We start from the raw sequence: 21,559 nt of genomic DNA on the forward strand, positions 1-21,559 counted from the left end.
CTGGTGTCATCTCACACTGACCACTAGGTACATTGGCTTCTGGATCTCCAATGGGGTGCAGGTTAGCTACTGTCTGAGGCCACCCTGCAGGAACTACAGCAAGAACTACAGTTTTATCATCTTTGTTTGGTGGTTGGAGCTGTCTGACCAGAGCTTCAGTTTGTTAGGTTAAGCTGGGATAGGGAGGCCATTACTATGCAAAAGAGGCTGTGCAGAGGTTGGATGGGTTTGTAGATTGTGCTAGGTGGGATCTTAGGAAGTCAGTATGCTAGGGAGTGGCAAACAGTGTTGGCTGCCCGTCAGTGTCTCTGTGTCTCTGAGTTTCCCTGTCCCCACGTTTTGCACTCCAGTTCAGTAAACAATGATTCCTGCACGCAACTCTGCAAGCAAGCCACTCTCACTTTCCGACCTGATGGTAGACAGTCCAGCTTCTCCTCATAGGAGTTTGGGTCCACAGCATCTCCCAGAAACTGGATTTCAGAGTAATCGGGAGCTTTGCCTCCCTTTGGGTTGAAGAAAGCAATGCCTGCTGCCAGCTCATTTCTTGCGCCTCTGAACCTCAGCTTTTCAGTGCTTGTGCACTTCTCAATGCTCTTTTCTCTTTCCTTTTAGTTGTAGAATTTCCATCCAGCCAGCTTTCCAGTGGTTCTGGGTGATATATGTTTTGTCTTTTAGTTGTAGTTTTAAAATTGTTGTGCAAGGCAGCAGTTTAGATGTTTACCTATGGTGCCATCTTGGTTTCTTCCCCCTACCTCCCCATTTTGTTTTTGATGTTAGAATTTACCTATGCTGGCTCTTCATATAATGAATTCCTTAACAAATTATTGTAACTATATTATTGTAATACATTTGTCCTTTATCTTTTATCCTAGAGGCCTTCTTTCGCCTGGCTGCTGGCACTGGTTTTTCTCCAGCACCCGGGAGCCAGGCCTTTGCTCTGGCCTCAGTGGAGAAGCTGAGCCTTGAATCTAGGCTTCTCCGCTCTGGTCACAGTGAGGCTTGGCTTCTCCACTTTAGCTGCCACAGAGAAATGCAGCCTCTTCAGTCTTCAGTCTTTGCTCCACATCTGCATAGGCAAATTAACCTGCCAGCTTTGTTGAGTTAATTTGCATACTTACTCCTGATTGGCTGGTAGGTGTTGTGGAGATATGTCAATTTGCATCTTTCTTTTTTATTGTGTAGACTGGAATTAAATGATTAACTCAGTGTATTGTAGTATTAGAGTAGTCTGATATTGACCATTAAATTACCTTTTTTCAGTGTTTTATAATTTTATATACTTATTTTTCTGTCTGTATTTTCTTGTATCTGGTTGAATATATTCAGAACTGCAATCTTGAATTCTCTGTCATTTATTTCACATCTTTCCAAGTGTTTCACCTTTCTTTCTTTTTTTTAAAAAAATATTTTTTTATTGATTTCAGAGAGGAAGGGAAAGGGAGAGAGATATAAACATCAATGTGGAGAGAGAATCACAGATCAGCTGCCTTCTGCATGCCCCTCACTGGAAATCAAGCCTGCAACCTGGGCATGTACCCTGACTGGGAATTGAACTGCGACCTCCTGGTTCATAGGTCTATGCTCAACCACCGAGTCACGCCTACCGGGCCCACCTTGCTTTCTTGAGATTTTTAATTTTATTTCTGAGCCTCCTAATTTCTGTGCTTATTCATGGTATTTGCTGGTTTCCTATGTCTAGCTATCTATTGTATTACTGCTGACCTTTCTCTAGCAGCTTTCTCTTAAGAAGTCTTTTATTATTTTCCAGTAGGTGGCGCTGAATCATAAGATTTAAAAGATTTTTTTTTTTTTTTTTTTTAACCTCTTTTACCTCCCAGAGCTGCTCTTCTTGGCTTCTATCAGACAGGACAGCTGCACTGATTGGATGTGGGGTTTATTTTGCCCTGGGCCTTTGCGAGGTCCTCCCCACCCCTGACTCACCTGGGATCAATCACAGAAGGTAATAGTAGTTCTATGGGAATAGCTGTTTGCAGATAACGTGCTCCTCCTCAGGACACCAAGGGCAACTGGAGGTGAGTTTTGGGATTCCAAGGGGTGGCAGGGCTCTGTGGCTCCATTTCTTTGTCTGAAACACTACCACTTGACAGCAGACAGCCATGGCAGAACCCCTAAGATGTGTCCTTGCTTGGGCATCTGTGCTGGCTCAGCCTCTGTCTGTAGCTCTCACTCTGCTGGAGAGCCCACCAAGACTCTCTGTTCCTCCCTGCCCACTGAAGCACCTGCTACCATGGGCTACCTCCACAGTCACCCGTCCACTGTCTCCAGGCCAAGCTGTAGCCAGCTCCTAGCTTCAGTGCTGCACACATGGCGTTCTGAGCTCTCTTCCCTTCTTGTTTCTTCATTTATTTCTTGTTGCCCACCTTTAGATACTTCAATGTGCAGGTCTCTCAGGTGCACTTCAATCTTGAATAGGAAATCCTTTGCTGAGTTGAAGTTTTAAGGGGAGAGGTGGAGGGGATCTCTTATGCTGCCATTTCTCTGATGTCACCTATATTTTTTTATGTTGCTAGTTAGCACCATTTCATTAAATCTGAAGAACTTACCAGCATTTCTTATAGGCCAGGTCTAGTGATAATGAACTCCCTCCTTTTATTTTTTTAATACTCACTTGAGAATATTTTTTCCATCTTTCTTTTATTTTTTTTTTAATTTTTTTAATTTTTTAAATTTTTTTAAAGAGAGACTGGAAGGGAGTGTGTGTGTGTATGAGAGAGTGAGAGCGAGAGCGAGAGTGGGAGAGAGAGAGAGAGAGAGAGAGAGAGAGAGAGAGAGAGAGAGAGAGAATATAGATATGAGAGAGACACACTGACTGGTTGCCTTCCACATGCATCTCTATTGGGGCAGGGAGGGAACCTCCAACCTGGGAATTGAACCTGCAACCATTCTGTGTATGGGCTGAACACTAAACCACATCTGCCAGGGCAATGAACTTCCTCTTTTTGGTTGTCTAGCAAAGTCTTTAGCTCTCCTTTATTTCTGAATAACATCTTTGCTGAATAAAATAAATGTTTTTATTTCAGTATCTTGAATACATCATCTCACTGTATCCTGCCAGATTTCTGCTGAAAAATTTGCAGATATACTTATGAGGATAGCTTTATATGTGAGAGATTATTTTTCTCTTACTGTTTTAAAAAATTCTCTTTTTATCTTTGATTTTAGACAAGTTTATTATATTACTAGTGTGTGTCCCTCAGCCCAGCCTGCACCTTCTCCAATCTCAGACATCCCTCTCACAATCCAGAATTCCTGGCTTCCAACAGCTCACCTGATTGCTCCTAACCGCTACTGCCTGCCAGCTCATAACCACTCCCCTGCAGGCCTGATTGATGCCTAACTGCCCTCCCCTGCCGGCCTGGTCACCCCTAACTTCCCTCCCCTGCAGGCCTGTTCCCCCCAACTGCCCTTCCCTGTAGGCCTGGTACCCTCCAACTATACTCCGCTGTCGGTCTGGTCACCCTCAACTGCCCTCCCCTACAGGCCTGGTTCTCCCCAAGTGCCCTCCTCTGCAGATCTGGTTCCCCCACAACTGCCCTCTCCTGCAGGCCTAGACCCCTCGCCCCGACAGCCTGATCACCCCTAATTACCCTCCATTTCAGGCTTGGTACCTCCCAATTGTCCTCTCCTACTGGCCTGATCCCCCACAACTGCCTTTCCCATCTTGTGTCCACATGGGGAAGCCATCTTGTATGTTGGAGTGACAGTCAATTTGAATATTACCTCTTTATTATATAGTATTATTTTTGCTTAATTACATAATTTTATTTAATTTTGGTAATAGTCTTTTACAGGTAAATGAAATATGGCTTCAGAAGAAAAGTCTTTCTCCAACGACACATGCTGAGTATATTGTGATCTAACATTGCCAACTCTCCCATGGCTTTACTTTTCTTCCCCTTCTCCTACCTCTTGTACAATTGAAGAAAAATATTTTTTAAGAAAACAATCACATTGTGGCTTATTTGTGCAAGAATAAACCAGGAAAGTGTTTAATCTTATATTTAAAATTAATTTTCATGTTAGGTAGGGTTAAACAGAAAATATACATTAATGTAAGGCTTGTGTCTAATTTACTTTTCTAGGTAAGTGAACGAAAACATTTACTGTTTTGAAATTGAGCTTTTAAAAAGTGTATTTATTATCTTTATTAAATTATATTATGTCTTGGAGGAGATAATTTTAGGTTGAAATTTTAGGGGAACGCTTGGGCTTTATGAATTTGAATATTTAAATTTCTCTAGAGGTTTGGGAAGTTCTCAGTCATTATTTCTTTAAATAAATGTTCTGACCCTTTCTACCCTTTTTATCATCCTGGCACTAATCATGCACAGATTATTTCTGCTTAATGGTATCCTACAATTCATGTAGGCTTTCTTCACTCTTTTTTTTTTTTTTTTTTTTTTTAAGGGAATAAGTTTATAATTTCTTTTTTTAAAAAAATATATTTTATTGATTTTTCACAGAGAGGAATGGAGAGAGATAGAGAGATAGAAATGTCGATGAGAGAGAAACATTGACCAGCTGCCTCTTGCACACCCCCCACTGGGGACGTGCCCACAACCAATGTACATGCCCTTGACCAGAATCGAACCTGGGACCTTTCAGTCCGCAGACCGACGCTCTACCACTGAGCCAAACCGGCTTCGGCGTCTTCACTCTTTTTCATTCTTTTTTCTTTCTTCTCCTCTGACTGAATAATTCAAATGACCTATCTTCTAGTTCATTAATTCTTTCTTGTGCTTGATTGAACTAAATCTTAAAGCTCTGTATTGAAATCTTCAGTTCAGATCATTATATTCTTCAACTCTAGGATTTTTTATTTATTTTAAAATGATTTCTATTTCTTTCTTGAATTTCATATTTGTTCATTCATTGCATTTACTGTTTTTGTTTAGTTGTATTTTTTTTTATTGCAGTTCACTGAATTTTTAAAAGAGGATTATTTGAGTTATTTGTTAGACAGTTTGTAGGTGTCCATTTCTTTAGGGTAATTTATTGGATGGAGCTTTATTAGTTTTTTTTTATAGTGTCATATTTTTTTGGTTATTCATGATCCTTGTGGCCTTGCATTGGTGTATGAACATTTGCAGGAGTAGGCACCTCTTCTAGTCTTTACAGAATGGCTTAGACAGAAAATCCCTTCAATTATTAACCATTCTTGAGAGTCTGGGTGGGCCATCTGTGATGTCCACAGTGGGCTTGTCATTGGATCCCTTGGAAGGGAGGTCTGGTGCCTTAGTCAACAGGTAGAAAGATATGATGCTTGATTCAAGATGCTGCTATCTGGGCCTATGTGGCTGTGCCTAGATTTAGGGTTCATGGGGTCCTCCTAGTACTGGGTCAGCTGGGAGCCAGCTTGGTACAGGCCAGAACTGAGGTCCATGGTAAATCCAATTCTCACCTCACTTTCCCTCCTCCATGGAAACGGTCCCTTTCTCTGCTCTGGGCTTCCTGGGGTGAAGGAGATATGCAAAACTGTCCTTCATACTCACCTTAAAGCATCTTTTCTTATTTTTCTACCCCATACAGGTGCTGTAATCTCTCACTTAGAACCTTAGATCTTGTGAAGATATTTTTGTATGTGATTAGTTGTTCACATTGATATTTCTGGTAGGGGACATGTATGAAAACTCCTATATCACCGTCTTGCAGAATTTCTTCAAAGAGGTATTTCCTGGCCACACTCTCATTCTTCTATTGTAAGCTTTTGTTTATGAGTTAATTTGCCTTAATTTTCTTCCTCCTGATCCTTTTACTAGAATTTAGTATCTTATTCACTGTCAAATCCCCACTGTCTAAAACAGAATGGATACACAGTAAATAATGAATGAATGAATGAATGAGAAAATGGGCACAATTTTATATAAACTGGAAAATATAAACATGCAGTTTTGGTGTTTAGGTAAATCTGTTTACTATGTAATTGTATTTATCTGAAAGAATATGGGTTTTATAAAAATACCGGGGCTAACCAGCAGACCCTGAGCATTGAGTGAATGGATTACATTAACACAACATTTGCTGTGAAAGAGAGGGCTAAGGGACTGCCTGGCTAAAGGAACCACATAGCCTGCTTCATTAGGTTTTTATTGTAGCAGCAGTTTGAGGTAAATTTATCTTTAAGATACAATCAGTAGGGTAAGCAGTATTTGGAGGACACATGTGTTTGTAGTATCTTTTAAGCAAGGACACCCACAGATTAAGTATAAGGATTCCAGTAAACACCCCGGGGGTTTGCACATTCATAGACCTGTTTGGAAAGGTCAAGGAATAATTAGGGGCACTGCCTAAGTAGAAATTCCAAAAAACAAGGTAGGTGGCCTTTTACACACTTCCCCTTTCTCAGAATGTCTTCCTTATAAACTTTCCAGGCAAGTCTCCCATGCTTCCCAACAATAAAACTTACGGTAATATTCCTAGGGCAATCTACTATAAGTTTGAGGCAATTCTTTGCCTATATTTAATTTCTATAACAGATGAAAAAGGAAGGAAATAAAAGTATGGTGGCTGTAGAATTTTTTTTTCACCAGCAAACCCTGAAATCTAAGGCTTTAATATCTGACAATGGCTTGGCCAATTGGATAATCTTCCTGAAATTATGAATATTGTTTAAGGAACTGACAACAAAAACACAGGTACAATCAGGAAGTTGTCCACAGTAGTGGCAATGGTTCAAGAGGTTTATGGCAATGGTGTTCTGGGCCCCCGGTGTGTGTGTGTGTGTGAGTGTGTGTGTGTGGTGGCAATGGAAACAGCAGCAGCCCTTGGCTGATGGTTCTGGCCATTATCTTGATTATTTTGGCTAACATCTTCCTGGCACTGCCTCTTTCCCCCCCTACTCATATTTGTAGTCTGACTTCCCATTAATTTTATGAACTAGCCATTCTCTTTTCAATAATAAGCAGCCTTTACTGCTTAAAATAACCAAAGCTATTTTCTGTCAATTAAAAACAATGGAGTATCCTCCTAATTGATCCTTTCTTTTATCCTACCATTTTCTTCAGTATTTTCATTATAACAGCTAAAGTGAGCCCTTCCTTCCTTCCTTCCTTCCTTCCTTCCTTCCTTCCTTCCTTCCTTCCTTCCTTCCTTCTCTCTCTCTCTCTCTCTCTCTCTCTCTCTCTCTCTCTCTCTCTCTCTCTCTCTCTCTCTCTCTCTCCCCACATGTCTCTTCCTAGATTCATGCATACACACACATTCTTCTGTCTCAGACTCTGTTCATTTTAATTGTTTTTCCAGGAACACTCACTTTCACATATCTCTATGGCTTGCTCATCATTGCCTTATGAAACCACCCATGACTACCCATTTAAAATCCCAATCCTGAAATCCTCTGTCTCACTTCCCTAGTTTGCTTTTCTAACATTCATTTATTATGTTTATTTTTAATTATTTACCTTACCAAATAGAATGTAAGGCTCATGAGAGAAGAATCATGCCCATTTTATTCACTGATAAGTCCCAAATACCTGAAGAGTATGCTGGCCCACCTGAATATTCAATAAATATTGATTGACTAACATGAATAAGGGAAAGCTTTCATTGCTGATCAAGTTGGTGGAGTTTGAAAATGAAATAACAGACCATGGCCATTTAAATGGATTGGAGAGTATTGGAGTTGGAAGTTATAATAACACCCAGAGAAGCAGGTATAGAAAGAAGAGAAGATGGGGAGGAAAAGGTCATGAGCCAATAAGAAGACTGAGGCTGGGTTATTACAAGGGTGGCTCAACTTGTGGGAAATCTTTGGTGGTGGGCTAGAAGAAAAGATAGATTTTAAGTGTTTGCAGTGGCCTATAGATGTCACACACACACAATACACAATAAACATGCCACACACAAAGTATTAAACTCCTTGATGCCTTTTTTAGGGGGGGAGGGGTATAAGAATCACAAAAAATTGATGTGTCCCACATTTTGGCCAAGAACACCATAAAGACATGAAATCTACAACTAGAATTTGATACAAGACACAAATCTAGCCAGAAGTGAAGGAACAATCTGCAGGTTTTTGCTGAAATATCAGACAGGGCATGGCTTTTCCACTGGTGTAGAAGATATGCTACCAATTCACACTGCATATTGTCAGGTGACCCTTGCTGACCTGTGACCTGTTATAATAGCGCCTTTTCTTAGGGTTGTTGACATAATTTTGGGAGGTGGGGGTGGGTGTCCCTGTACACTTGGGCAGAGCTCTGTTTTCCAATGGTTCCTTCCATACCCAGTAGAGGGGCAGTCAGCGGGCCACCAGGCAGAGCTCATAGGTTGGGGGAATGTTGCCAAAGCCTGAGATCTTGGGAGTGATATCGATGTCAGCAGGTGGCACCAGCGGGCGTAGGGAGAAGTTCTGAAGGATGGAGGTCAAGTAGAGGAAGAGTTCCATTCGCGCCATGGCCTCGCCCAGGCAGATGCGCTTTCCTGTGAGCACATTGGAGGAAGGGAAGGTTGGTCACACTTGCACTGGGATAGTGGAGTCATGAGGAGCCTTCTGACCCCACCACTTACCTGAGTCTCAGCAACTTCCTCAGCATCTCTGGGGTCATAATAAAACTCACTTCCTAGAGTTATTATAAAGATTTGGCGAGTTTCTAGTTTAGTGCTTAGCTAGGATCTGTCACTCAATATGTGGCAGCTACTTCTCTGATGGCTTAGATTCCATCATATCCAAGGTGGAATGGTTGTAAAGGAACTTTGAATATGAAGATTCTGTGCATTTAAATCTCTTAAATGTTCATCAGAAGCCTAATTGGTGCTAGATAGTGTTGAGGAGGAAAAACAAAAGCACACACGAATAGTGTGATTCGCCCTTCCAACAGTTTGGAGAGATTAATCTCTATTTTATAGACAGGAAGCTGAAGTAACTCCTCCATGGGCCCCACCATTTGTAAGTGGCAGAGTAGCATCCTGTTTCCTAACCATGGTCTCTTTTGTACTGCAATGGTGTATGTGACTAATTCACACTGCATATTTCAGACAGAGACCATATAACTGGAAAAACCTAAAATAGTTTCTGTTTGGTCCTTAGCAGAAAAAGTTTTCTGACTCCTATACATTTAGTGCTAGAACTTTTCTAAATATAAGAGTCAATGATTCTAATATTCTGAGATTCAGGGATTCTATGATTCTTTGACATAGCACCCAATTTCCCTTCCAGATTGAACCAAATATGAACCAATGGTTGAGAGACATGTCAAGCATGTTCCTGGGAGAATTCAGACCATATAAACCTACCAGAAGAAAAAGGCACAAAGGCTTCATTCTTTTTGAAGCGGCCCTGCTCATCCAAGAAGTGTTGGGGATAGAAGGCATCTGGGTAGCGGAAGTATTTGGGGTCTTTGAGGACAGAACCAAGCAGGGGAAACACGTCAGTGCCCTGGAGTAAAAACAGGGGAATGAAGAGAAATCAATGTTGGAGTATGGGTTAAGGAACCAGGAGGAGAGAGGGGTATAGTGAAGTATAGTGGAAGGAGAAGAGGTGCCAATGAGGGTGTACTCCACCTTGGGTAGAAGGTAGCCTCGGAAATGAGTATCCCGAATGACGTTATGTGGAACACCCAGGGGCACGATATCTGTCAGTCTTTGTATCTCATGGATCACAGCATCTGTGTAGGGCATCTTGATTCGGTCTTCCACACTTGGCATCCGATGTGGTCCAATGACCTGGTCAATCTCTTCATGGATCTTTGCTGGAAGAGGCAAAAAAACAACAACAAAAAAACACACACAAAAAAAACATAACAAAGGACACAGGATATATTTTTAGGGGCCAGGTTTGGGCCATGGGTTTGTATCTTTTTTTGTGTTTTTTGTTAATCTTCACTCAAGGGTGTTTTTCCCCATTGGTTTTCAGAGAGAGTGGAAGGGGTGGGGAGAAGAGAGAAAGAGATAGTAGAGTTATATAAATATATCTATAGAGAGAACAGGGTTGGGCATGAGACCTATAACTCAAGTCTGTGCCCTTGACCAAGATTAAACCCTTTGGTGTACTGGCTGATGCTCTAACTACTGAGAAACACTGGCCATGGCCATGTGTTTGTATCTTCAGTACCTGTGGATCCTGAGGGAGCTGGCCATGTGTGTTTGGATTGCTTTTTTATTCACAACACCTGACACATTAGTGGGTTAGTAAATACTCATCAAATCACTGAGAGGCACATAACCTGGAGCCTTGAATGCCATTGTGACATTTGGTCTTCATCTTGAAAAAGATCAAGGAGCCATGGAAGGCTGATGAACATGGCAGAGTCCTGGTCCCACCTGGGCTTTCATACCCAGAGTTTTGACAGAATGGGGAAGAGCATGATAAATAACTAGGTCAAGATTGAAGCAAATGACAGTTATTATGTGACAGTGATTAAGAACACTCTTGGTGCAGTCACCCAGCTCTGCACGTCTTTGATGAATAACATTGGGATGAATGACTTCACCTTTTGAGACTATCTTTCTTCATCTTCAAAATAGATGTGACAAGCCTTTAGAATTTAAAATTTATATAAAATCCATTATGTAAGTAATTATGACAGTTCCTAGTACATAAAAAGTGTCCATTACATATGAGAATTCTTAGATTAGTAAGAGACAATTTGGACAATGGAGGAGACACTAAAAGAGTTTGAGTGGAAACAAGTTAGTCTTTCCCTTCATCTGTAGTAGAAAAAAATTGTTGTCCTGTTTTGAATTGCATTAGAAGAAAGAGGGGATTTTTCTTAAGCAAATAATGAGCTTCTCATTGCTGGAGTTACTTAACCAGACAAGATTCCAATTAATTGGGGATGGAGCCAAGCAGGGAAAACACATCAGTGCCCTGGGGTGAAAATAGGGGCAGTGAAGAGAAATCAATGTTGGAGTATGGGTTAAGGAACCAGGAAGAGAGAGGGGGTATAGTGGAGTATAGTGGAGGGAGAAGAGGTGCTAGTGAGGGTGTACTCCACCTTGGGCAGAAGGTAGTCTTGAAAATGAATTAGAATTTAAAATTTACATACTTCATTATGACACTGTAGTTAGCTAACTAACGGTCATCAAAGACATTCACTTCCCAATTACTGTGAATATGATCTTGTTTGACAAATAGGACTCTATAGAAATAATTAAACGAAGAATTTTGAGATGGGGAGATTATCCAGAATTATCAAGGTGGGCTCTAAATACAATCAGAAGTGTCAGTATAAGAAGGAAGCAGTAAGGTCAGAGTCAGAGAAGAAACTGTGACATCATAATTAAGAGGGATTTGAAGATTTTTGCTGCTGGCTTAGAAGAGGGAGGGAAGATCATGAGCTCAGGAATGCAAGGAATATGACTCTAGAACCTGGAAATGGCAAGAATCGTGCTCTACCTTGGTTCAGCCCAGCAAAAGCCTATTGGATTTATGAACTCAGGAATTTATGTTGTTTTCAGCTTTTAAGTTTCTGGTAGTTGATGACAGTAGCTATGGGAAACTAACACAGGCACCAAGTAGAAGACTAACTTAAATGGTCTCCCAAGACGTAAATACCAAGATTCTGTATCCCGAGATTCTAAAGTGCGAAGAATCTTAAGGCTGAGTTCCAAAATGGCGGTGGATTAAGTGGAAGCTACACTTACATTCTCCCAAGACCAAACTGGAATTACAACTAAAATCAGAAAAGCCATCCTGAATTTTCAACTGAAGACTAGCTGGAGAGAATCCTGATAACCAAGGGTAAAAAATGGAGACCACATAGAGACTGGTAGGACGTGTGAAGGCACAAGAGGCCTGGCTGGACTCCCACAGACAGCAGCTGATGTTCTCAGCTGTGGGGGATTCCCACTGAGAACTCTGGGGTCTAATCACCAAGCTGGGCTCACCAGCCTAGAGCAACAGAACTGAGAAAGGTTTCCACAAAACATCTGGTGTTGAAAAGCAGCAGGGTTGCTGTCTGTCAGGGAGAGATGGCTGAAAATGCAGGCACCCTCTTAAAGAACCAATTCACAGAATTTCATGTGCAGCCACTAACTTTGGACTCTGGCAGAGGGAGGGCAGAGTGGATTAGAGCTATGTGAGGAGAAGCCAGGGTTGGAGGCTTTGGGGTTAGAGCTTGGAAAGCAGCCTCCCCAGTTTCCTGTACTGAGTTACTACCTCATACTGCAAAGGACATCTTTCTCAGGGAGACCTTCACCATTCAGGTGTGTGGGGGGGGGGGGAAGCAATTGCCCCACTCTGTTGGAAAACCTCTTTCCCCACCCTCTGGAGTTTAAGTCTTGCTGTGATCTATAGCCTGAGGCTAATTAAGACTGAGAATAACAATCAGACTCTGGAGACTATGAATCTTTGCCTGATCCCCTTCTGGACCTGGGGCTAAGAAAATCAGAAGTATCAGATTATAATATCTCACTCATATTTTGAATCCAATGAACAAAATTAACTGATGAACAAATTAGATCCAGAGACATAGAAGCATGGAACAGACTGTCAAATCTCAGAGGGAGGCAAGGGTGGATGGGGAGGAAGAGATTAACCAAAGAATGCATATATGCATAACCTATGGACACAGACATAACCCATGGACACAGACAAGGCTTGGGACTGGGGGACTGGGACCAGGTGTGGGCTAGAAAGGGCCAATAGGGAAAAGAGGGGACATATATAATACTTTCAACAGTAAAGATTTAAAAATAAAATTAGCCCTGACCAGTTTGGCTCAGTGGATAGAGCGTCGGCCTGTGGACTCAAGGATCCCAGGTTCAATTTCCGTCAGGGGCATGTACTTTGGTTTCGGGCACATACCCAGTGGGGAGTGTGTAGGAGGCAGATGATCAGTTCTTCTCTCTCATCAATGTTTCTAACTCTCTATTCCTCTCCTTTCCTCTCTGTAAAAAAAAAATCAATAAAATATATTTAAAAAATTAAATTAAAATGCTACATTAATAAAAAGAGTCTAAGGCTATAGGGTTCTAAAGTTTTAAAGTTATGTCTTCTTTCCTGGTAGGAGTGGGAGTCACCAGGTGAGCAGCTCATGTGGACACTCACCTTCCGCCTCAGGATGCTTCATTAGCAGCAGAAATCCATAGCGTAATGTAGAGCTCACAGTTTCTGTGCCAGCAAAGAAGAGGTTGAGAGTGGTGAGGACCAAGTTCTTGAGATTAAATTCTGTATGTGGATTATTTTTGTCCTGAAAATGAAATGGATATAAAATAGAATCACCCTTTTCTGTCTTTATCTTCTTATTTTTCCCTTTGTGTATGGTAGGCCTTTGTGAAAGCACAATAGATAGGAAAACTAAGTGGGTATCCAGGAGAGTAAATAGCCAGAGCAAAGGTCGTGAGGCAGGAGTATTCCTGGTGTGTTTGAGAGCAGCAAGGAGGAGGCCAGTATGGTTGGAATGGAGTAAACAATGAGGAAAGTGGGAAGAGAAGAAACTAGAGATTGCCATGTTAGATTTGAATGTTCTATGACATTAGGGTATAAAATTTTTAACTTCAAGTGCTGCTGTTTTATATTAAAATATTCAGTTCTATAAATCTATGATACATAAGTATTAAGCTTCTAATTTATATATCTCTATGACTTTTAAGTTTAAAATTTAAACTCTTAAGTTTAAAAACTTTACATGTCTAAGGGTCTCAAATTTTAAGACTCCATAGACTCATCCTAGTTTTCTTTTCTTTTTTTTTTTAATTAATTAATTAATTTATTTTTTACATATTTTCTTGATTTTTTTTATTGCCCCCCTCCCTCCCTCCCACACATCCCCTCCCTCCCCATAGTTTTATGTCCATTGGTTGTACTTATATGCATTTATACAAGTCCTTCGGTTGATCTATTATCTCCCCCTGATATCCCTACCCTCCCCACTGTAATTTGACAGTCTGCCTGTTGCTTTACTTTCTCTATATCTGTCTCTAGTTTTCTTTTCTTTTCTTTTTGTTTTAAATTCTTTTTGTTGTTGTTGTTAATCCTCACCCAAGGATATTTTTCCATTATTTTTTTAGAGAGAGTGAAAGAAAGACAGAGAGAAACATTGGTGTGAGAGAAACACACCAATTGGTTGTCTCCTGAACAAGCCCTGACCAGGGACTATGCTGGGGGGAGAAGCCTGCAATCAAGTACTTGCCTTTGAGACTTTGGACTGTAGGCCTACGCTCTATCTACTGAGCTAAACAAGCTAGGGCTGGTTTTAAATTCTTTATTGTTTAAAGTATTATGGATGTCTCCCTTTTCCCTCCCATTGACCTCTCCCTGGCCATTTCCACCCCCCCAGCATATGCTCTTCCCCATACTTTCTATGTCCATGGGTTATGCTTATATGCATGCATACAACTGCTTTGGTTGATATCTTACCCTTCCCCACTTCCCCTGCCTTCCCTCTGATATTAAATCATCTGTTTGATGCTTCTATGTCTCTGAATCTATTTATGTTCATCAATTTATGTTGCTCATTATATTCCATAAATGAATGAGATCATGTGATATTTATCTTTCTCTGACTGGCTTATTTCACTTAGCATAATGCTTTCCAGGTCCATCCATGCTGTTGCAAATGGTAAGAGTTCTTTCTTTTTTTACATCATTGTAGTATTCCATTATGTAGAGGTACCACAGTTTTTTAATCCACTCATATGTGGATGGCATTTAGGCTGTTTCCAAATCTTAGCTTTTGCAAATTGTGCTTCTATGAACATAGGGGTGCACCTTTCTGATTGGTGTTTCTGATTTCTCATCCTACTTTTTTACAGCTGTAAGTCTCTGGCTCTTATAATCATACATGATTAGAAAGTTGTAGTTTTAAGTTTCCATATTCTTAAAATTTTTAGATTCAACGTTTACTTTCAAAAGTGTAAGAGTTTATGCTTTTACAGTCTTTAGATCTCATTTATAAGTAAAATTACACCATGTGAAATAATGCTGGCTATTTTTTTTTTTTTTTTGTCTCTACCATATCTACAGATGAGTTTCAAGTTGCAGGTCCTAGGGATTGAGGAGATGAAAGGAAAGAATTGGGGGAAGAGGATGTTACCTGGTGCATCTTGATGAGGAAACAGTCAATGAAATCTCGAGGGTTCTGTGGATCAAGGGATTCCTCATTGATCTTGACTCTTGAGGCAATGAAGTCCTTGAGCTCCTCTATCAAGTAATAGATGCGATTGTGTCTTCCTGGCAAATGTTGCATGATTGCAGAATACATGTCATATAGCTGTGGGGAATAGGAAAAAGTGGTTTGTCAGCAATGGGCCATTCTGGGCTGAATCTCGAGTTAGGTATCTGGACTCAACATTCAGGGTCTGAGTACTAGGTGCATCCATTTGCTTTTTAGAGATTCAGGGCATATTGATACTCGCCTCTTGGGGTTGTGGGGAGTATTATGCAAGATAGCAAATTATTAATTATTTGTGTTTGGGGGTGGGCATAGAGGTGGCTAGTGGGAACCTGTGCCCAGGGTGTGCTCATCTCAATAAAACTCCCATTGATCATCTGCAGCAGCTTCAGGAACGTCTTGTCCTCATAGTCGAAGCGTCTTCCAAAGACAACCGAACTGATGACATTGGAGACAGTGCGGCTCAGGAAGAAAGTGGGTTCGGTGGGGGCACCTGGGTGATGAAAATTATCTATGTTGGAGGCAATAATCAGGAGCCTGGGTTGTGAAATCATTTCATCATGAATATGAGTCCTAGCTCCACGGCCTAATAACATGTGTTAGTTATATAATATAATATTTATATTTTGAGTCAATTCCCAAAATGCAAATTGGTTTAGTAACCACTTCACTGGTTCATGAGGATTTGGTAAAATTACCCATGTAAAATGCTCTTTGCCATATAGTAAATAGTAAAATCATGATGGTGGAGCTTAATAATTACTTTTAGCATAGGTATTTAATTGTGTTTGTGCTGGAGAGTCACAAATTTGGAAAAGGAGTCCTAGAAAGGGATACATTTTTTAAAAAAACGATGACTGGAATTTGTCTATCTCTATCAATGGTTCCATTTGACGTATTAAGAAAATCCTTCCCTTGGCCTCAGCTGCATTATTTGTAACACAGGATACTTCTCAGGACAGTGGATTTGGTGGTGATTTCCTTAGAACAATGCATATAATAACAAATATACAATTTTGCAAATTATTTCTGGAGATATATAGACATTCAAAGCCTTTATGTAAACTATTTAGTATCCAGGGAGTCCATGTGAGGATTCTCTGACTTAGAGAAATTATAACCAATTCTATCTCTTAACTATTCATCTTTGTTTTTCTCAGCCCCTGTGTATTTTTTCTCTAGATCTCGGTGGTTCCAGATCTTATTTTTGGGTGGGCACCAGATTCCTTTAAAACTATAATGAAAATATAGTGTTTCAGATTCTCAAGATGAAAAATTTCTAATGATCTATTCAATAATAATGTGAATATGCTTAACATTACTGAAGATCGTTCTTAGGAATGGTTAGGATGGTAAAATTTTATGTTATGTGGTTTTTATCACAATTGTGTGTGTTTACATACATATGTAATTGAATTTGGCCCCATCACCAGAAAAAGGCACAAACTGACATATTGTCAAAGTCTGCATATGATATCAGGAGCTCACAAACTCCCTGAGATCCACTGATTAGAGTTTCTGGACAAGATGTCTCTAAGTCTCCTTCATGTTAACTTTATATATGGAACCTGGGTGGAAATGTCAGTGAATTCTAAATTTTCTTCATTCTTTCCCATCCCAAAGTTTTCTGTCACCAAAGCCTATGCGTTCTCTACAATCACCCAGTCACTCTGTAGCTCCCTCCCCCATTGAGGCCCCATACCCTTTGTCTTCCGTAATTCCTCCAGTAGGAAGCCAGCCTCCTCCTGGATTCGCTCCTCAATGCTGCGCTTTCCCATCCCGAAGTCCCGAAGAATGGTCAGGGAGAAGCGTCGGAGAATTTTCCATCGTTCTCCATTAGCCATAGCTACACCTGCCGGAATCTCAGTGTAAGGCTGGTGCCTCCCCTCCCCTTCCTGTGTCTAACTCTTTACTAGACTAGGACAGATTATGAAAGCTCTAGAATCTGCTTTTAGGGAAACCTTTCCAAACCCCCTAGGCTTGATGAGGAGACTAAGATTTCCTACATATAGGACCCTCAAAAATAGCCTAGCACTGAGGTGGAGAAAAGGAAATCAGGCTCTAGTGATTGAGAGTTTCCTACAGGATAAAGACTTAGAATTGGATGAATGGGATAGACACAAAGGAATGTGGAGGGAAGTATAGATACAATGCCATATAGAGTAGCTTAGAGCCGAAACCAGTTTGGCTCAGTGGATAGAGCATCGGCCTGTGGACTGAAAGGTCCCAGGTTTGATTCCAGTCAAGGGTATATACATTGGTTGTGGGCACATCCCCGGTAGGGATGTGCAGGAGGCAGTTGGTCGATGTTTCTCTCTCAACAATGTTTCTAGCTCTCTGTCCCTTTTTCTCTCCTTTCCTCTCTGTAAAAAAATCAATAAAATAGAGTAGCCTAGAATGAGAAGACTACTTCTGTTTTCTATATACCATTTGAATTCTCTTTTTGTTGTTATTGTTGTTAATCTTCACCAAATGGCATTTTTTTAAAAACTGATTTTAGAGTGAAAGGGTTGGATCTGTGTCTATGTATAGGAAAATAAGAAGTAAGGTTGGCTATGAGGGTTTCAGTGGGTATACAGTGTAAACTAATCAATCAAAAATAAGAACAGAATTAATTCAGCAGATACTGTAAAGTCGGATGGTTTAGGTTCAAAATAAAATGGTCCTACTACTTATTGTGTGATATTACCTAACCTTTCTCACCCTCACCTTCTTCATTTGCAATATTAGTAAGACAATACTAGCCCTCTCAAAGGAGTCAATACAATTATCAAAGAACCTGGGATATAGCATGTACATTACAATCATTTTGTTTTCATTGTTAATGCATTGTTATTACTTACCATAACCTTGGAAGTTCCGCTCTATTGAAGCCAATTCTCCACGGCCACTGAAATCATCTGCTCGGTCTACCAGGGCCTCCTTCACTGCTTCATGTCCACATAAAATGACTACCGGCCGGGGACCCATGTACACAGTGAAGACTGGGCCATATTTCTCCCTGAGCTGAGAGTGAAGGAAGACACAAGAAGATAGGGCTGATTGGAGCACTAAGTATAGACCAATCAAAGATTTTAGGAGATGGAGATTTCAAGAGAATACAAATGTGGAATAACTGATAAAGGTAAGTCCTGGGTTTGGAAGGACTATTGAGAAAAGGGCACAGATGTCTTAGCTCTTGTGATCCTGGGCAAGACTCCCCAAACACCTCCACAAGCCTCAGTTTCCTCTTCTGTGAAATGATGGATTTGGATGAGATAAACCCCAAGATCCATGCTTCTCTCTCTGAAATGCTAAATTTCCAGAATCCTAGGATTTCATGACACTCAGTTTCAAAGTTCTAAGATAACTAGACTGCAAGAGTTATGTATTTAAGAATACAAGATACCATGAGTCCAAAGTCCTGAGAATGTAAGTCTGAAGTTCCAGTGTGCTAGGAATCTGTTTTTTCAAGAGTCTGAGATTCTGAAATGTTTCCAAGAGTCTGTATTTTAGAAGTTGGAAGGTCATACACGTATTATCTATAGAATTAGTTACTTTCAGCTCTGATAGAGAAGGTAGACAGACTCACCTTCATGAAAGACTGAAAGGTGGCATCCGTACGAATTTGTAACAGGTTCCCCAGGAAGGGTATCGGTGTGGGACCTGGGGGTAGCTTTCCCCCCTTATTGATCCGCTTCCAGGCAATGATGATAAGCAGACAGGACAAGCAGAGTGCCAGAAAGATAGTGAAGGCCCCTCCCAGCTCCATGGTGCTAGATCTAGAGGTTGTATCTGGGGCTTTCAGGTCCTGCCTAAATACGTTCTGGGAAATCATCAGTGCAGAAATCTGAACACCCTGGGATTCAAGTTTTCCGGGTATGGATATCATTAAGGAAGAGATTGCTTTATCCGTGGGTGGTCAGTTATATAACTAATAATCTCCAACATGAATAAAGGTAGATTGAATTCACCCATGTAAGTCCACTGGGAACATTCCTCTTTCTTCATATTTCCAGTCCCTCAATTCTCCCTCAGCTCAACCCCTTTTTCAACATGTCTTGATTGGGTGTGGGAAGTATTGAACACCATTTTTAGGCTACTGCATTTAGGAATAAAACATCTGGGTTCCAATTTCAGTTCCATCTTTTCTTCATTGGGCAAGTGACCTAACCTTCTTGGCCTTAGTTTCCCCATATGCCAAATAAGGTAACCAAATTATTTTTTGAAAGTCTTGATAGAGAATCGGGATGAATCTTTTCTCTTTGCCAGACCCTAATTAGTCATGTTAAAAAAGAAAAAAGAATAAAGACAGTGAGATGAAGATTTAGGATAGCACGAGAACTCATTTGAAAGAGTTTTATTCAACAGATTCTCTTGTTTATACTTAGGCAATATTAAATAGTAATAATCAAAGATTACTTATGTTGGTTTATCAGAACTTCGTTGGTGTTTGTGTGTATGTGTGTGTGTGTATGTGCGTGCGTGTGTGCGCGTTCACATTCATTTTCAAAGTCTGAGATGTAGAGACCATCTCTGGAGGGGAAGACCAGTATTGAGGTATGGTCTAGTGATTGCTTTCTGTAACAATATAAGGAAATTGTTTTCAATACTTTTTGTACCAAATATTTGTAAAAACTTTGTCCTGAAGCAAAATTCCTGAGTATTATATCCTACCTATACATATCATTAAACAAAACCCAGTGCTCTTCTCATATGTCTAGATTCTCAGACTTAGAAATTGAATCTTTTAGGGAACTCACATGTTTTTAAATAAGATTTGGCTAGCTGGGCTGAGGCAGCCTGTATCCAGTATTGGTGGGAATTCTGGGAAAACTGAATGACTCACAAAGTGCCAGCTTCAGAATCTCGGATCTCCTGCTAAAATGTCTTTTGTGGTGTAAAAGTCAGCTCTAGGCTGCCTCGATTGACTCTCTCAGCAGTCACCTCTTTCTTCTATTCTGATCCCCGCCTCCTTTCTCCTCATGCAAACACACTTAAAACCCATTCAGAACTAGTCTATTGATTACCATGATGGTTCAGAAAAGGATAGAGAAAGTATCTTTAGAACAGTTCCTGTCACCATGCCACTCCAGGCATAAATCCAGGAGTGTAGGCAAAAAATTTGTGGTTTCCCACAGTTAAATGACATTGGCTAACATCTGTGAGCCGATGTTATTTAATGCCATAATCTATGTATCCACTAGGAAGTCTCCCTGGTTCTTACATTTTCCCCCAACTTCTTTTCTACACCTCCTCTCATTCTGAGGCTCCAACTTGGTGTTCCAGCCTAGAACTATATCATGTCAGAGCTTAAAGAGGCCTTAGAAATATTTCTAGCTCAGAGTTTCCTCTTTAATTTAAAATATATAAAAGAAAGTGCAAAACTGTCATTATCTGGGGCATATGAGATATTGTCTTGCTTCCCAGCAACTGTTATCAGTTTGGCTCAAATAAAAATCTTTCATTTTTAAAATATGTTTTTATTGATTTTAGAGAGACAGAGAGGAAAGAGGAGGGATAAGAGAAATAGAAACATCAATGAGAGGGGAACATCATCAATTGGCTGTCTCCTGAACACCCCTACTGGGATCCAGCTAGGAACCCCAGTATATGTCCTGACCAAGGAATTGAAGCAACAGCTTCTTCATTTCTGGGTCAATGCTCAAACACTTAGCCACACTAGCCAGGCTCAAATAAAATCTTTTTAAATTTTCTTACAGGTTTGGATGTTCTTACATCAAGATCTAGGAATACCCATTGTGGAAATTGTTTTACGTGGTGGTTCCAAGATCAAACTAAACAGCCTCCCCAAGTTAGCATTTTTGCTGAGGTACCGTGATTCTCAGAATCTGTTGTTTTGAGGATTCTATAGTTCAATGATTTTAAGTTTCAGAAGCCTATGGGTTCTTCCCATTGGAAGCAGGGGATTAACTTTATAAAAGTGAGCTGAGGAGAAAGGGGCTGGATGACCTTTCACCTCCTCGTTGATGTTTTCATCAGAAGCAGGAAGGTACCACCAGTGCATGGCTGTTTCTTTCAGTCCCAATCAAAATAAACTTATTAGAGTCTTAGAAAATGAATTCTAGAAAGTGAATTTAGCACATCGGTCATTCTTTTACTGGAGAGTAGGACAATTAGGGAATGGGACTTCTGAATTTCTTTCCTTCTGCTGATGAAACACCAAAACAGACCCAATTAAAAAAAACACCCACAGAGTTAACACCAAAAACCCCACATGTAAGCATTTTATATTCAAAGTTCAGGAAACCAAAGAAAATTGAAAGGCAATATCCCTGATGCACATAGATGCAAAAATCCTCAACAAAATCTTAGCAAACAGAATACAGCAATACATTAAAAAAGATCAGGGCTGCTGATGGGAAGGCAGGCTGAAAGCTAGTGTGTGAGTGAGAGAATGAAAGGAGAGTGTGTGGACGTATGAAGAGTGGACGTATTGTGAGTGAGGGACAGTTATATTCCAAGGGACTGTTGGGGACTGCCAGACT

General features: G+C 40.5%; 2 protein-coding genes across 3 annotated transcripts in view; one reads left to right on the forward strand and one right to left on the reverse strand.

Annotated features, from left to right (window-relative positions):
* LOC311610065 (cytochrome P450 2A13-like) overlaps window positions 1-4,419 on the forward strand; it is a 29,866-nt gene extending 25,447 nt beyond the window's left edge. For both annotated transcript variants that reach the window (XR_014792896.1, XM_084860954.1), the window contains exon 9: window positions 1,839-4,419. Coding sequence is in view for 1 of the 2 variants with exons in the window: in XM_084860954.1 (XP_084717080.1) it covers window positions 1,839-1,936 (98 nt within the window). In the remaining variant the exon portion in view is untranslated. The remainder of the gene's footprint in view (window positions 1-1,838) is intronic.
* A 115-nt stretch (window positions 4,420-4,534) lies between these two features.
* On the reverse strand, window positions 4,535-19,509 carry LOC311610096 (cytochrome P450 2G1). Its single transcript, XM_084860994.1, has 9 exons — window positions 18,643-19,509; window positions 17,915-18,077; window positions 16,774-16,923; window positions 15,404-15,564; window positions 14,994-15,170; window positions 13,007-13,148; window positions 9,520-9,707; window positions 9,253-9,394; window positions 4,535-8,439 (listed from the first exon to the last, which is right to left on the reverse strand). Exons 1-9 carry the CDS (start codon window positions 18,940-18,942, stop codon window positions 8,258-8,260), a joined length of 1,605 nt encoding a protein of 534 aa, XP_084717120.1. The 5' UTR covers window positions 18,943-19,509; the 3' UTR covers window positions 4,535-8,257.
* Between the last annotated feature and the right edge of the window lie 2,050 nt (window positions 19,510-21,559).

Source organism: Pipistrellus hanaki (genome assembly GCF_964339955.1).
Source record: "Pipistrellus hanaki genome assembly, chromosome: 15".
In the NCBI taxonomy this organism is placed as follows: Eukaryota; Metazoa; Chordata; class Mammalia; order Chiroptera; family Vespertilionidae; genus Pipistrellus; species Pipistrellus hanaki.

What these genes read in the sequence shown, in the direction of transcription:
- LOC311610096 (XM_084860994.1), bottom strand. Translation starts at nt 18,942, where the DNA reads ATGATATCCATACCCGGAAAACTTGAATCCCAGGGTGTTCAGATTTCT. An exon ending in TCCTCATCAAGATGCACCAG is followed by an intron (nt 13,149 to 14,993) that starts GTAACATCCTCT and finishes TTTCATTTTCAG; the next exon opens with GACAAAAATAATCCACATAC. An exon ending in GAAGCATCCTGAGGCGGAAG is followed by an intron (nt 9,708 to 13,006) that starts GTGAGTGTCCAC and finishes TGCCTCTTCCAG; the next exon opens with CAAAGATCCATGAAGAGATT.